Source organism: Haliotis asinina, chromosome 7 (assembly GCF_037392515.1).
Source record: "Haliotis asinina isolate JCU_RB_2024 chromosome 7, JCU_Hal_asi_v2, whole genome shotgun sequence".
Taxonomy (NCBI): Eukaryota; Metazoa; Mollusca; class Gastropoda; order Lepetellida; family Haliotidae; genus Haliotis; species Haliotis asinina.
Window position 1 is genome coordinate 12670870 of NC_090286.1, and position 15577 is coordinate 12686446.

The 15577-nt window shown below is 38.7% G+C and overlaps 1 protein-coding gene across 2 annotated transcripts in view; it reads left to right on the forward strand.

Annotated features, from left to right (window-relative positions):
- LOC137291627 (microtubule-associated protein futsch-like) overlaps positions 1 to 15577 on the forward strand; it is a 163269-nt gene that overhangs the window by 49932 nt on the left and 97760 nt on the right. For both annotated transcript variants that reach the window (XM_067823034.1, XM_067823035.1), the window contains exons 5-12: positions 1836 to 1985; positions 2924 to 3008; positions 5028 to 5073; positions 7942 to 8022; positions 9427 to 9536; positions 10616 to 10730; positions 12371 to 12443; positions 12984 to 13268. In XM_067823034.1, coding sequence (XP_067679135.1) covers positions 1836 to 1985; positions 2924 to 3008; positions 5028 to 5073; positions 7942 to 8022; positions 9427 to 9536; positions 10616 to 10730; positions 12371 to 12443; positions 12984 to 13268 — 945 coding nt within the window. The remainder of the gene's footprint in view (positions 1 to 1835; positions 1986 to 2923; positions 3009 to 5027; positions 5074 to 7941; positions 8023 to 9426; positions 9537 to 10615; positions 10731 to 12370; positions 12444 to 12983; positions 13269 to 15577) is intronic.

The window sequence follows — 15577 nt, forward strand, 5'->3', positions numbered from 1 at the left end:
GCACAAAATGTGTGTTTGACTGTTTATTGTTGAAAGTGGATGCAATGAAATGGACCATTCCTTGTGTTTTGGAGGTAAATTTTCATGTTTTTAGTGATTCAAAATTAGACATTTATTGACGATCAAATCCTGCCATAGGAATGGTTCATATGAACAATATTGTTAAGATACTGAAATGAGTTTATGTGAGAGGTAATGGTATACTTTGATATCCAACTATTTATTCCAAATGACTACAAGTTGTTTAAAGATCCACTCATCAATATTATAATTTCATGATGTTGTCTGTTAGGATTGAAGTCTGGATCCTACTATCAGGTGATTGATATCATGAGCATTGATATAATCAATAGGGATGATGTATCAACCAAGTCATGACCTTGATCACTCAGTCCCGATGGTCGGCCCTGGCAACAGGCATGGTTTGTCCTGACCACTCACTGTCCCGATGGTCAGCACTGGCAACAGGCATGGGTTGTCCTGACCACTCACTCCTGATGGTCGACCCTGGCAACAGGTATGGTTTGTCCTGACCACTCAGTCCTGATGGTCGGCCCTAGCAACAGGCATGGGTTGTCCTGACCACTCACTCCCGATGTCGGCCCTAGCAACAGGCGTGGATTGTCCTGACCATGCAGTCCTGATGGTCGGCCATTGGCAACAGGCGTGGGTTGTCCTGACCACTCACACCTGATGGTCGGCCCTGGCAACAGGCATGGGTTGTCCCGACCACTCACTCCTGATGGTCGGCCCCTGGCAACAGGAATGGGTTGTCCTGACCACTCACACCTGATGGTCGGCTGTTGGCAACAGGCGTGTGTTGTCCTGCCCACTCACACCTGATGGTCAACCCTGGCAACAGGCATGGGTTGTCCTGACCACTCACTCCTGATGGTCGGCCCCTGGCAACAGGCATGGGTTGTCCTGACCACTCACTCCTGATGGTCGGCCCTGGCAACTTCACAGTATGTTCATAAGAGTATCAGCAAGCTCATTCAAACTGACATTTCAGGATTATCAGGTATTTGTGTTGTCTAAAGATTTACAAATATTGTTATAGGATTTGATGGGGAAGTCAACACTTGGTATCTTTAGGTGAACAATGCATTGTGTAGAGGTTAGTACTGAGAAAGCAGTAGAGGTCATATACTAATTATGAGGTATCAGAGTGGGAACATCATTCTTCCTCTCACAGACCAACAATGTGTTTATTAAGGAAAACCAATCCTATCTATGGATAGCCAACTTCTCTATTGCATTGAGTACGACATTTTGCTGTTGGTACAAACACCGTTACCAAGCATGTGATAACTACACTGGAATGTCACATTTATTGCAAAAAACAAACTGACTGTCAGTAGAACTTGGTTTTCCCTCATCTTCACAACATTAAAAATGCCTCTCAAAGAATGTATTTACTAGTATTACATGAACAACTGCTTCATCACAGGTGCTTTATTTTAAATATCAGCTGTTGCTATCAAGACATACCAAGACATGAAATATCGCACCAAAGTTTTTGTACACTTCATGAACATATCTGGGAACACCGGGAATCATGTCTCAGGTGACACAATTTGCTGTGCTGTTCGAATCATTTAAACCCACCTGTGATTGTGGGTGTGAATCTCAGTGTATGTCTGCACCATACCCCTGTTTATCAGTGTCACTGGAGTGGTAAATGTCTAATGGAGGTATGACTTAAGGCTTCTTTTCACTGTAATACCAGTGATATAACTGGAGTAGTGTTCAAGGCAGCATTTAACCCAGCTCATCCATTCATGAAAATATTTACGTTTTAACTGCTGCTACGTTGGACTGTTTCTTCCTTCCAGCTGACATGGCACGGGAAGTCTTCAGTCTCTCCGGACTACCGCCAGACCAGCTGGGACATATCTGGGACATTGCCGACGTCAACAGGGATGGCAGTCTTGATCCAGAAGAGTGGATGGTTGCCTGCCACCTCATCAGGACCGTGAAGAAAGGTATGTTCCTGTAAAATGACTTTCACATGATAGAGATCCAAGTGTCCAATAAATTTGATGTTGCTGGTGCCATTTCATAGAGATCCTTCATAAGGATTTGTATTGCAGATCTTCTAGGAGGATTTGGTATAGATATGCTTCAGAGGGGTTTCTCATCCTGTGAGGGATTTTCAATGAAGATCCTTCAGATGGATTTTTCATAGAAATCTGGAGGGAATCTCTTGAGCTAAGATCATTTAGAGGGGCAGTTTCTTGAAACTATTAGAACAGCTTCAGTGCCATGAAGCCATGAGTTCAGATGAAGGGCCCTTGGTAAAGGTTTTCTCTGTTGAGTGCCATTGTTGACCAGCATATGGATTAACAAGAATGAAAACAAGACAGTAGGAAGTTGAGAACTTGGAATCCATGTAAAAGCATGTGCAGTGATGCCCACTGGAAGGACCAGCTGGTTGGTGGGGGCAGATGTGAGCAAGGAGCTAGAAATCTGAAATGAAGAACACTGAATACAATACTTTATCCTTAGGAGGATGATACAATCCAGACTCACATCTGACTTGTAACCCATTTGACCAGTAAACTGTAAATCTCTGTAAACAACTCTACAAAAATAGCTGTAAAAATTGCTGATACAGCAATAATCCCTGTTTACTGACTCAGATCAGATATGATTATCTGTGGATATGTGACACAACTGTGAATGAAGAATATGACAAACTACAGCTTTGTTCTTTTTGTAGACGTATGAAGTTGAAGTTAATGGTTGCTGTGATCATATTTCATTCAGCACAACAAAAACCTGGAGACAACAGCTCTGGCATACCTCACACCAGCCCTCACCATAGTCCATCAACTGCTTCACATCAACTACCCTTGTTAGACGCTAATGCCATCTGTCTGTTCCTGGATGGTCACAGTAATCTTATGCTTGTACATTTCAGGCCTGTCAATAGACTGCCCTGTCAATGTCTTTGCCTACCTCCCAGATAGGATTTCGCCAAACTCTTTGCAGGCAAGAAAACGACGGTAGGGATTGTACTTATCATTTGTTTATGTCTTGAAAATAGTTGCATTGCTGTTTTTATTGCCTTGAACTGCCTTTTATTCAAATCTTTATTTGTTTTTTTCTGCATGGCTAGATGTGACCAATTGAAATGTACATTATCCCATTAGTTGTCTTTTACGACAAGCATGGCTTGCAGAAGACCAGTTCTAACCTGGATCTCATCTGAAGGAAACACTGTTTTGATACTTACATTCATTTAACCATTTATGATTATCTTTTAAATGGGAAATATTTTCAGATGACAAGATTTATGAAATTCCTTAAATGACATTTTCCAAACTTGTAGTTAATTACAAAATAGGTACGGTACACAGAAATGATACTAAATTATGTGATGGATCTTGTGTCGTGTCACAACTGGTTCTGATAAAGTCACAATGACATGGTGGATCACATGAGTCATCCATTACACACTACAACACATCAATCAGGTATTTCAGATGAAATGAACATTCATCCAGATACATTATTGCTTCTTATGCCCCTATCAACAAACTCTGGGGGTCAATATTAACACATATTCATGTCATAAGAAGTTCTTGCTCCTCATGATAATTGCTGGTCTGTGTTGCAGCCATTTTCTGTTTGCTGGGTTCACAATGGGCTTTGTAATTGTGCCCTGTTTGTAGAGAATCAATGTGCTGATGTTGATGTAGATGGATTCTTGTAGATTTTAAATACAACAGGTTGTCAATGATGATCTGTCAATCCTAGACTGCTTTTCACAAGGGAATGATATGAGTTTGTGAAATGTACAGTCGTCAGTTTCGATATATCCGTGGTGGTGAACAGTGGGAGGTTGATGTTGTTCATTACTGTCAAACCAGCTGATAACATGGTGTGTCACATCATGTGGCACCTCTTGTTTTGATCACAAGATTACACCCTGATTTGTGGCAGTGAAGGCATGTTTTGAATAGATTAGAGGATGATCTGAGACACTTGTTGGTTGGTTGGTTGTTGAACTCTGCAGTATTCCAGCTATGTGGCGGCAGTCTGTAAATAATCAAGTCTGGACCAGGCAATTCAGTGATTCCTATGTAATTGGGATATACATTGACATGCGGCAACCAAGTCAGCAAGCCTAAGTTGCCTCTTATGACAAACAGGGGTTACTGGAGACCAATTCTAATTCAGTTCTGATGCAGTTGTACCATATATTGTATTGGTGTAGGAAAACAGTGCCTGATATATTCCATTTTGAAGACTCTTGTCTACGAGTGTGCCAGGGTCATTTACTTCAAGTTGCCCCTGTTGTACATTGCTACTGTAGTATGCCATATTAATCGTAGATATCAATAGGCATGTGTCAATCATGTAGTAAATATGACAGTCATGGTACTGAAATGCATACATTGTAGACCTTTCATGTGGGATTTACAACAGGTGAAGGGTATAGGTTCCACTCTTACTTTCCTGTCAGACAGGAATGTGTTTCAGCATTAACTATGGCGTTGTTATTGACATGGTGTGTTATACTCTCGGACATATTATTATTGGTTGGTGGGGGTTCAATACAACATTTATCTCCCTGACCAGATAAGCAGTGAAATGTACAAGTGCCAGCACTCTGAAGACAGTGTCTCTGGCATAGCACCAGAGGGTCTGTACAGAGAGGGCTCAGTGAGGCTCACTACAGTTGATATCTCTGTATCAATTTCAGAAAACTATTCACTGTAACTTGTGTGTCAGGTATTGTGCTGTCCTTTTAGTGGTTACTTTGGAGTTTTATTATTAAAAAGTTTTGACACCGCCCATGTACACATTGTCCAGAGAGAGAGAGAAGGAAAGAGAAAGAGAGAGAGGCAAAGTTCTCCTTCCAATGTTACACTTTATAGCACCATATAGCAACTCCCTGGAGTTAAAGCTGCAATATGTGGGAAGGAAGCTTAAGAGGTGTTAAACGACACACCTTCCCCCTTGTACAGAGCCTCCTCCATGTGTGTTCCATGTCAGTAGCAGAATGTTGTCTGTTGCAGGGTGGATGAGTATGAAGTCAAGAAGCACAAGCTGATGATCTTGAAGGTAAATACAGTTTTACTTTATTGGATTATATTTTGATTGCTGTTAGCACTGGTGTATTGGCAAATATGAGAGTCTGTTTACAGGAAAGATTAATGCCAAGGTAGAATTGGGTTTTTTATCTATTTTCCATGACGTTGTGGCCAGTCATAGTGTAATCAAGGATGCTATTTATTTCCTGTAACCACTTAACTTGAAGCATCATGAAGGAGAAGTGAATTGTAGTATAGTACTCCCTGGCAATCAAGGAACAGAGCCTACGTATCTACATACTGGGGTGCTACTTATCCAAGGAGGATCTAGTTGTCCCTGTCATTCACTTCACCTCTGACATCACGGCCACACTGATGAAACTGCAACACATCAGATACATTTATACATGTTGCAATAAGAGGGTCAATAATTTATTCTTTAAAAAATTAATGTGACAAATAGTTAGTAATATTAGTTAATTTTTTCAGCTTATTTCACCTGCAAAATGCACAAAGTCATACTTCAAAGTAATATCTATCTAGTGATTCTAGTTATCTTACTTTAACAAGATTTCACACTAACTGCATTTAAATCATCCGCTTTAGGTATATATATGGGAGGATAAATGTTTCATTTTTATTTGAATACTTTACTACTGCATGTCCCTAAACCTTTCATTACAGTTTAATCTTCAACAGTGGATGTTAGTTGAATCTCTACACTCTCCAGATCAAGTAGGACAAATAAAAGTATATTATTCCAGAGTCACACGTCCATTGACAAGAATTTTGTACACATGTACTTTTCACGACAAGCAGAGGAATAGTAGTACAGGGACAATAATAATATTCAAGAATCACACTTTCACTGACATGAATATTACATACATTGTACTTTTCCTGATAATGGAATATGGTAGTGCAGTATGAGACAGTTTGTGTAGAAATGTCAAGATGTGAATGTTTGACACTGTAGTTCAACAATGACCATTGAGAGCAGGCTGTCATTAAGTCCAGCCCCAGAGCTCATATCAGCACAATCTGAGAGTCCTTCAGTTGATAGTAGGTGCTAGAGAACCTCCTGGAGACTCTGTCAACACTCCGTGACAGTGACAGGAGAAATTTATTCCTAGAACATTTCACATAATGGAGATCACTATTCATTTCTGTCCTGAAACTCTCTGCAAGGCTGAAGACCTCTATTTTGAACTTCAGCTGAATTTATTCAACAGAAGTAATCACATATCTATCAACAATTAGAAACTTTAAATTGATGTGTTGAGATCATGTTTAATGATGTTTGAAATAAGGAAATTATTGGAAAATTTATTTTTACATGAACATGCATTGCTCATGCCTATATGTGGAAGGATTATGGTGCTTCAAAATGATAATAGCCCCGAGCAAGACAAAGGAGACTTTTTTGTTGAATACTAGTACCCGTCACTGTCTGATCCTTTCTACATTAGTAACAGTGACTGTGCTATCAGAGAGGAGTAAGCTGTCTTATGTTGTCTGTCAGTTTCTAAACCCTTGCTATGTCTAATGGCTTTACTGATCCTTATCATGATTTAAATACAATGGTAGTCATTGATCAAGCTCTATTGAAAAAGTGTTTCATTAATCATAAAGAAATTATCACATTGTCTTAATGAAGTTTTCATTTCTGGTTTTATTAACTACACATTTTGATAGGATACCATACAAGCACACTTACCTCTGAGATGGTAGTCTAAAGCAGAAAATGTTCATAAGACAGACAGATAGACAGACAGACAGACAAACAGACATTTTATTCAGCATAAAGGCCAAAGGCCCATAATACTGTTACAGATTTGAAATATGTGCACATAGAAGTGACAGGTTTATGTTTTTAGTTTTATATATACATTTATAAAATTTACAAACGTTTATCATGGTGAAAGCTTATTTTACAAAGTTTTTGAGATCTTTGAAGATTTCCATTGTCCCATGTCATGTGCTGTATATTGTCAAACTATAATTCATAGTGAGTTAGTCAGGATTAATTTCATATCCTCAATATAAAGCAACTTGTATTTCTTAATCGTCATTTGCAGTCACTTCTGAAATGAACCGTAATGGGTACCTCCCCTTTTCAAATAAGTGTCCATCAGCACACGATCAAACTAATGAAATTGTACTTTGATATGTAATTCTCATGCAGCAGTTATAAGATTTTAGAACATTACCCCCATTTTATAATACAGTATACCCTTCAGGTGAAATCTACCGCACCTGTGTAAAGGTCCAACTCTGGCCACAGGCCAGGCTGTACATGTGACACCTCTCACTTCTGACAGCCAACTTTCATGTGGACGTATCATGAAATCAGCCAGTGATTGTACATTTCTCAGCTGACAATGGGGTCTTATTAATAAAGGTCCCCATTCTGTAACTTGATCAAGCAGTTACCCATGATTTCTGACTAGCTTGTATATGGTCTTTATTACCGTAAATGGTATAATCTGTTTGTTGGATGCAGAAAAAGATGTTATGTATGCCAAGGGTATGCTTTAATACAGAGGATTCACTTTTGTCAAACTTTTATGAGCTGTTTGTAGATGCATGTAATAAATAAGGATATTGACATGTTTCTTGTTTAGAAAATAATATGCTTTCATTTATTATCATTACTTTTCAACATTAGCTGGTGAATCATGTCACATTTTGGTCTTTAATGTTAATCTTGTGTCATGGCCAATGCATTCATATGTTTGCTGTGCACTTGCTTGTTTGGACCTCTTGATGAGTTACAATATCCTGTTTACGATGGTTTTGTTTCAGAGTTTTTCTTTGAGTAACTATGGTATCCAGCCATGCTGATTTCATCAATCTTCACTGGGACACACATGTAATAACTGCATGCTGTTGTTTGCAGGAAAAACGGAAACAAGAAGTTAGTCGAGAATCTCGGAGATTGCAGTTTGGAGAGGCTAAACTGAAGATCTGTCGTGATCTGGTAAGCTGTAAATTTTGCTTATGCACTGTAAAAGTGATTTTGGTAGAAACATGCATTGTTTTCATGACAACATATAATATTTCATAACAAAAATAAAACATCTATGAACTATGATTTGTTGATACAAAGTGTGTTGATCAAGACAAATACTAATTACTGGTATGTAATGTGGTTTATTTGGTTTGAATGATGTGTTATTATATATTTAAGGACTTACTCTTTAAATGTTTTTCCACTGATGGAAAATGTGTATTTGATTTTTGTGCTGAATGTGTTGACATGCTTGATATGATCTCGTTATGAAAAGACATGGTTTTGCTATGTTCATGATTCTGACAGATAAATGTGCTAAAATACAGGTTCAGTGTTTGGCAGTTTCACTTCCCTTGATGTCCATTTTACAGTGTTTGCTTTTGGTGCTTAGAACTTGTGAAAAAAGGGAGGAGCTCAGGTGTCCATACAGCTCCTGATGTGAGGAAGTGTTGCTCTATACAACAGTCAGCAAGTCCTGATGTGAGGAAGTGTTGCTCTATACAACAGTCAGCAAGTCCTGATGTGAGGAAGCGTTGCTCTATACAACAGTCAGCAAGTCCTGGCGTGAGGAAGTGTTGCTCCATACAACAGTCAGCAAGTCCTGGTGTGAGGAAGCGTTGCTCTATACAACAGTCAGCAAGTCTTGATGTGAGGAAGTGTTGCTCTATACAACAGTCAGCAAGTCCTGGTGTGAGGAAGCGTTGCTCTACACAACAGTCAGCAAGTCCTGGTGTGAGGAAGTGTTGCTCTATACAACAGTCAGCAAGTCCTGGTGTGAGGAAGTGTTGCTCTACACAACAGTCAGCAAGTCCTGGTGTGAGGAAGTGTTGCTCTATAAAACAGTCAGCATGTCCTGATGTGAGGAAGCGTTGCTCTATACAACAGTCAGCAAGTCCTGGTGTGAGGAAGCGTTGCTCTATACAACAGTCAGCAAGTCCTGGTGTGAGGAAGTGTTGCTCTATACAACAGTCAGCAATAGTCCATCCTCTTCCCACACTGGATATCCTGGAGTATAGGTCAGAAAAACCATGGGTTGATAACATGAGCACCAGCACATCCCACCCAGGCCATATGAGACACATTCACTACACTGGACTCTTTTGTGATACTGTGTGTCTGTTCTACCATGGACTCCCATGGGAGACAGTCATGGGGTGCTGGAATCCCATGGAGACAGTCAATGGGTGCTGGAACCCCATGGGAGACAGTCAATGGGTGCTGGAATCCCATTATATCCCAAAATCAAGGGGAGGCAAGCAGGGGTGCTAGAATGTAATTCACCCATCACCAGGTCTATACAGGAGGAGGGAACAGGGGATCAGTGTCATGTGGCAGATGGCCTTCATGATATGTTGTGTCTGTTTCTTGCAGTATCATCTACTGAAGAAAGCAGGACAAAGTCCAATATCTGCTGAACAGTTCAAGGCCAAAGTTGCTCATGAGAATGCTGAAATCACAAAACAAGAAGAAATTGTGCACAGGTTAGACATTTCTGTAGGCAGTTTCCTCCCACTAGATACAGACCAGGTCATTACATAGGTGCAAGGGAGGGCAGGGATCTTACGATCAAGGTCCCATGTGTTAGATAAGGCTGAAATACTTACCCTAGCAATAATCAATCTTTGCCTTGTCTTTTAAATGATACCAAAGAATTCAATGAGAAAACACTCTGTTTTTTATGGCTAAATTATGTGTGACTGTTTTGGCACTTTAAACAAAACATTTCTGAATATGACATTTTATGAATGTTTCATTTGCTTTCAGGGGCTGCTTTGTTTCAAAATTGTTTTCTAGGTACTTTAAGGGTGTTTTAGATATTCAACAATTGTGTCTGGTAATAATAATGCCAAAGTTAAGTGTCTATTCATATTAGAACCTCAATTCAACATATCAAATTTAATTTATGTACAGTTTGAGAAATCCTTGCATCTAGTGCAATATATGGATGATTGGATGCAAAAAATATTTTTTTAGAATTATGCATGCATCTGTATGTGTTGCATGCACTATACTTTGTTTGCAGTGAAAATGTAGCAATGAGTTTCACTTTTAACTAAACAAAAATGAATCAAATCAAGTGAAATTAAGATTGCAAATCCTCATAATTTGACCTTGCCAATTGAACAGTTACATCTCAGGATGTAATCAGAATAAAGTTATTTAATAACTGATCAAATTAGTTTCAAATTGCTATTATTGGTTTGCATCACAAGGGGGTATGCACATTAAATGGAGCACTGTGAGCAACAAGGTAACAACAAGTAGCAGATGAAACCCCTGAATTCTAAGTACTGGAGCATTGTACATGCATACATGAGAGTGTTGTACTCACACAAGTATTAATATAGTGTTGTATCTACATCAGAATATTATATATTGTATAAACATAAAAAAATTGTCTAGAGACTGAGGATATTCTTTTTGAAGTCAGAGGGCTTTTAAGTTGGTTTAATACAGAAGAATATCAATCCATTGGAACCTTCACATTATATTTTCTAAGCATCTACCTTGTTGATTGATCATCTGTTGCTATGTGTATAAAGTCTGGGGTATGTTACAGGCTAAAGAAAGAACATGAACGCGTGAGACAGAGCACAGTGAAGATAATCCTGGAAGAACAGCAGCTGAATGAAGACATCCGCAGTTTGAAGAGTGGCACCACAGAACTTAACAAGGTCAGTCACTTACATACCCGTGGCTAAGTGAATGGGATATGTTACCACGACAAATCCTGAGAGTAACAATGATGGCCATGGTATATAGACAGTGCTTTCACTTGACTGTGAAACCTGCTGACAATCATACCACTGTGTGAGTAAAACAGTGAGTGAGTCAGTGCTCTCCTACAATGTGGTTAGAGCAGGACATTCTTAGCCTTCCGGGACCACGTCATTACTGATATTCAAATAATTCCAACAGATCTCTTCAAACCAAAAGGAATTTTTTCTGGGGATAGTCAAGACTGGGTATTCCTTTGTACTGATGTTCCATGCGAGGAGTTGGCCTGTAATGGACAAAACAGACAAAATAAGTGGTTGATAGTAACAGCGCCATCCTATGCCATCAGTTTCACAAGACTCACAGGACAGTGGAATAACGTAGTGGTTAAACCATTTGCTCATCAAGTTGAAAACCTGGGTTTGATTCCCCATATTTACAATGTGTGAAGCCCATTTCGGGTGTTCACCGCTGTGGTTCTGCTGGAATATTGCTAACATGGTGTAAAACCACACTCACTCCCTCACATGCCACACACTCAACTATATCTGATCTCTCCATACCATTTAGTCACCTCCAAGACAAGTGATTTCTCGTGATGGTGATGAGTCCATGCCTTAATTTCATCATACTACCCAGGGAACGTTGATGGAATTCTGAGGCAAATTTTCAGTGAAATCTGGAATGTAATATCACAGGCATTTAGTTTTGAAACACTTTCTTGGATTTCAAACACTCAGTGTCTAGTGGAGCCTAATGTTGACACTAGAGTTATCTCCCATTATTCTCCTTGTCAGATTTCAGTGCCAGCTGAAGTTATAACCCTGGCCGTTGTTGAGTGAAGTGACTTTCAGATCAAATGTCATTAGATTCATGTTATGGGTGATTTATGTGAAAGGAACATATGTGGTGACATTCATGATGGATCCTGTTAGTGACCGATTCATGACATTGCGGTTCCTGTGTATGGAATCAATGATGTCATCAGTGTTTGTGTACATGTTTGTGTGGGCTTAGCATGTGAAATAGATGGATAATGTAAGTGAAACAAGTTCATCACTTATCACTTCTCAGACAATCATCTTTTGTTATTGTCACTTGTTGTTTATAGTCTTTTTGCATATTACTCTATTTCTCATACATTTAATATATGTACATCAATTGTAATGATTAAGATACTTTATTAGTCATTCCTGTTTGTTTTCTTTTTTTGTGTATGGTGTAATAGTGAATAAATCTTTCCCATGCTTCAAATTATTTATTTCATGTAAACAAGTGAATCTATTTTATCTACGTTCATCAATATCAGAAACTGAAACTAAAAGATTCTGCAGCTCTTTCAAGTCTTAAGTATTTCTTTTGTGACCATGTTCACTCAAAATCTGTTGTGCCAACTGACAATATTGGATTGATTTGGCAGGAATTATGGATTGTTGGGATAGTGCGCAATAATGGCCATGCCACACTTTATGAGAATATTAAAATATGCACTGATTTATCGGGTCAGTATGAGGTTGTCATGGTTTGTGTATAAACTGATAAGGTGTGTCCACTCATGGCTGTAGATGTAGCTACTGACCAATACTTTCTGTTGCAGAAATTAAGGTCAATCCACACAAAAGCTACAAAGGACCCTGATCCATTTCACCAGTTGTATGAACAAAAGAAAGGTAGGTCAGGCAGATATGATAGATACTTTACCTGTGGGCAGTTGTCTAAAATAGGTTTTCACTGATTGGCTGATGAATTTTCAGCTTGACCATGCATTCATCACTAGAGATTTGTTTCTCGTCTGCCAGGTGATGTTTCTTAAGTCAAAATATATATTTTGTCACATTAAAATAATGATCACTTAAAGGCACGATTTAATGACTTAGCAATATTTTGGCCAATATCATATATATTGGGACATATGAACTAACTTTAGCTTCCTCTGGATGCAGTAAATGACCTATTATCCCATATGACATGCCTGAAATCAATAATTGAAACTTCAAGGCAAACAAATTCTGAACAGAAATATATGCTATGGCTCCATACATCGAAAACTGTTACATGCAGTGTTGTTAGTGCTGAACTGATTTCAATCACAAGTTTTAGGATGTTTGTAAAGAGCACTTCAAGGGACATAACTCTATGGGGTTCACTTGAAATAATGCTCAGCATTCTACCAAATTCCTGATACATGTGGCTATATAATTGTCTTTCAGAGAAGAAGATTACACTAGCTGACCTGGATGCAGGCGAAATCTACATACCTTTCACATTTGACCCTTTCAACAAGAAAGAATCTTCTCAAAAAGTTACCTCAGGAGCAAGAATCTTCCAGAACTGTGATACCAAAAATAACAATCATAAACTGAAAAGTGACATTCCTGAAAAAGTTGTAGTTAGTTTTAAAAACATTGACGACAGCTTCACTGATATTTGGGGAACAACAACATCCAAAATGAGCTCATCAGAGGAAGAGGATCCTTTGTTTAAAACAGTCACACGTAAGTTTAACATTCACCATGTAACTGAATTCCTTATAAAAATAGGTGATTATTGGTTTAGGTTCTTGTATGTCTATATACATTGATTAACGTGATTTCAATTCACAGAAAGGTAAGAATACTGTACTTTCTGACTGACTCAAAGTATATGTAAGGAAAATAGTACCTCACATTAGAGCTTGTGGGTGGGTTGAGTGAGTATGTATGGTTATGTACCACTTGTAGCAATATTCCAGCAATATCATGACACCTTCAGCATGATGAATGGACACCTAAGCCACTTGGCCACCTCACCACCAGAGGCTGGTTGAGGGAAGGGGATGAATGGACAGTCCCTTGACATCAACAGTGTGCTGACCTCAACAGAGCACTAGAAATATTTCTCTTTTAGAATCAAATCTTGTAAGCTTTGTAATTTCACCAGCTCCATTGTGCAAAGCACAGTAGGACAGCTGTCAGTATGAATGTTATTGTTCCTGTATGTGAACAAGTACCCTTCCTCATGGCTGTTGTATTTGATATAATGACGTCTTCTGTTTTTTTATAAATGGTGATGAAATGAAAATATATGATTTTTAAAGCCAAACTCTTTTGGAGCATGCACTTAAAATGGTGATGATGCAAACTTGATCTCGTCACTATATGGCTGGAACAATGGAGATGTGACGTAAAGCTTGACTCAGCTTAACCCTCATAGCTCACAGAGTGACTCCCCACACAACAGATACATGCTTGGAAGCATTTCCCACCACCATTAATCCACTTCCATGTATTAACTGTGGTATAATTATTACCTCTGTTAATTGTGTAGCTGTGAAAGCATGACGCAGACAGACTGTGTTAGCTGCCTGTATCAAGAGACAAGTTATAGCACAGCTGGACAGTTGTCTTGCTTACCTGAATGAACAGCTAAACTAAATCCTGAATAGCATGGAGTTTGTAATCCCAGAGACTCCCTGACAGTGTGACAATACCATGCTTGTTGTGTTGTCACTGGCATGTTGTGCAGCACATGCTTGTCCTGCCTTGTCCATTGTTTTGTGGGACACAGAGCTCTTGTCACAATCTCACAGATGCAGCACTGAACTGCTGCTTAACATAATGTTTGCAATTCGTAAGTTCTTTAAAAAGTTCAGTTTGTATTTTAGGGATGACAGCATCCCCTGGTTACCATTACAGTCTCAAAGTCAGGGTTTTGTTGTAATGAGCAGTTACAGTTATGTGATGGGTGTCTGCTAGTATGGGATTGATGGGATGGGATGGGATTGCTCTGTACCTCACATCATCTGTGGTCAAAGTATCACTGTATGTCATATTTTGGATAACACTTTCTCTGTTAGGTACATTGTCTGCTGCCTATTGGATGGTGTTGTTATTTTTTCTGATGGGACTCAACCACAAAAAGTAGAATATTTTCTGAGTAATCCCCAAATAGCACATGTTATATTACTGGATTCAATATGCCATACCCCATTTAGCATAGAACAAGAAAACCTTTGTGATACATTGTTTTGGAAATTAAGTAAAAGTTATATTGCATATTGTGAATAGTCATCCATGACATACATGGATAATGTCTCACATTTGAATGTAAGTTTCTTTTAAAAAATGTTCTCAAATTAAGTCTGTGAGTAACCTGTGGTCAGTAGTGGTGCACAATTCGTAATGATGAGATATGTCCATTTTTCATGGAAGGACCTAGTTTCTCAGTCTTAATCTTTCCTACTTGCATGTTCCTCTAATAAAGGAGTGGCTAGGGGGTATAAATTCTATAAGACATCACAAGTTGCTGGCAGTATGATATCCCACTTCCATGGCAGCAAGTTCTGATCGTACTTTCCAATGGCAGCTTGACTAACTTTGTTCTTTCATCCCACTTCTGATGCAACATGCTACTCACATGATAGTCTGCAACCTGCTTCACTGTTTTACCTTCCACAAAATCTCCACTGAAAAATTAACATTTTTTTTGAGCAGTCTTAAGCCAACTTACTCAAACTGCATTCTACAGATGTCACTCTCAGGAAATATTATATTCAAGTAATGACTGAAAAGTACCACGAGATTTGCTATAGAGACTTGCAGTTAATCGTTTTGATCATGAATATGAACAAGGTTTGGCATTTGACTTCTCAGCCTCCTGGTTGGCGTTGGGATATATATAAATGTATATACACATCTACTTCTGTTATGTTATTAATTCATGCATATTGATACTCATAATTAGATAAAGATTCAGCACTAAACGTTTGCCATACATCAATATAATGGTATGTGATGACCTTTTTGCTATCCCCTTCATGTGTATG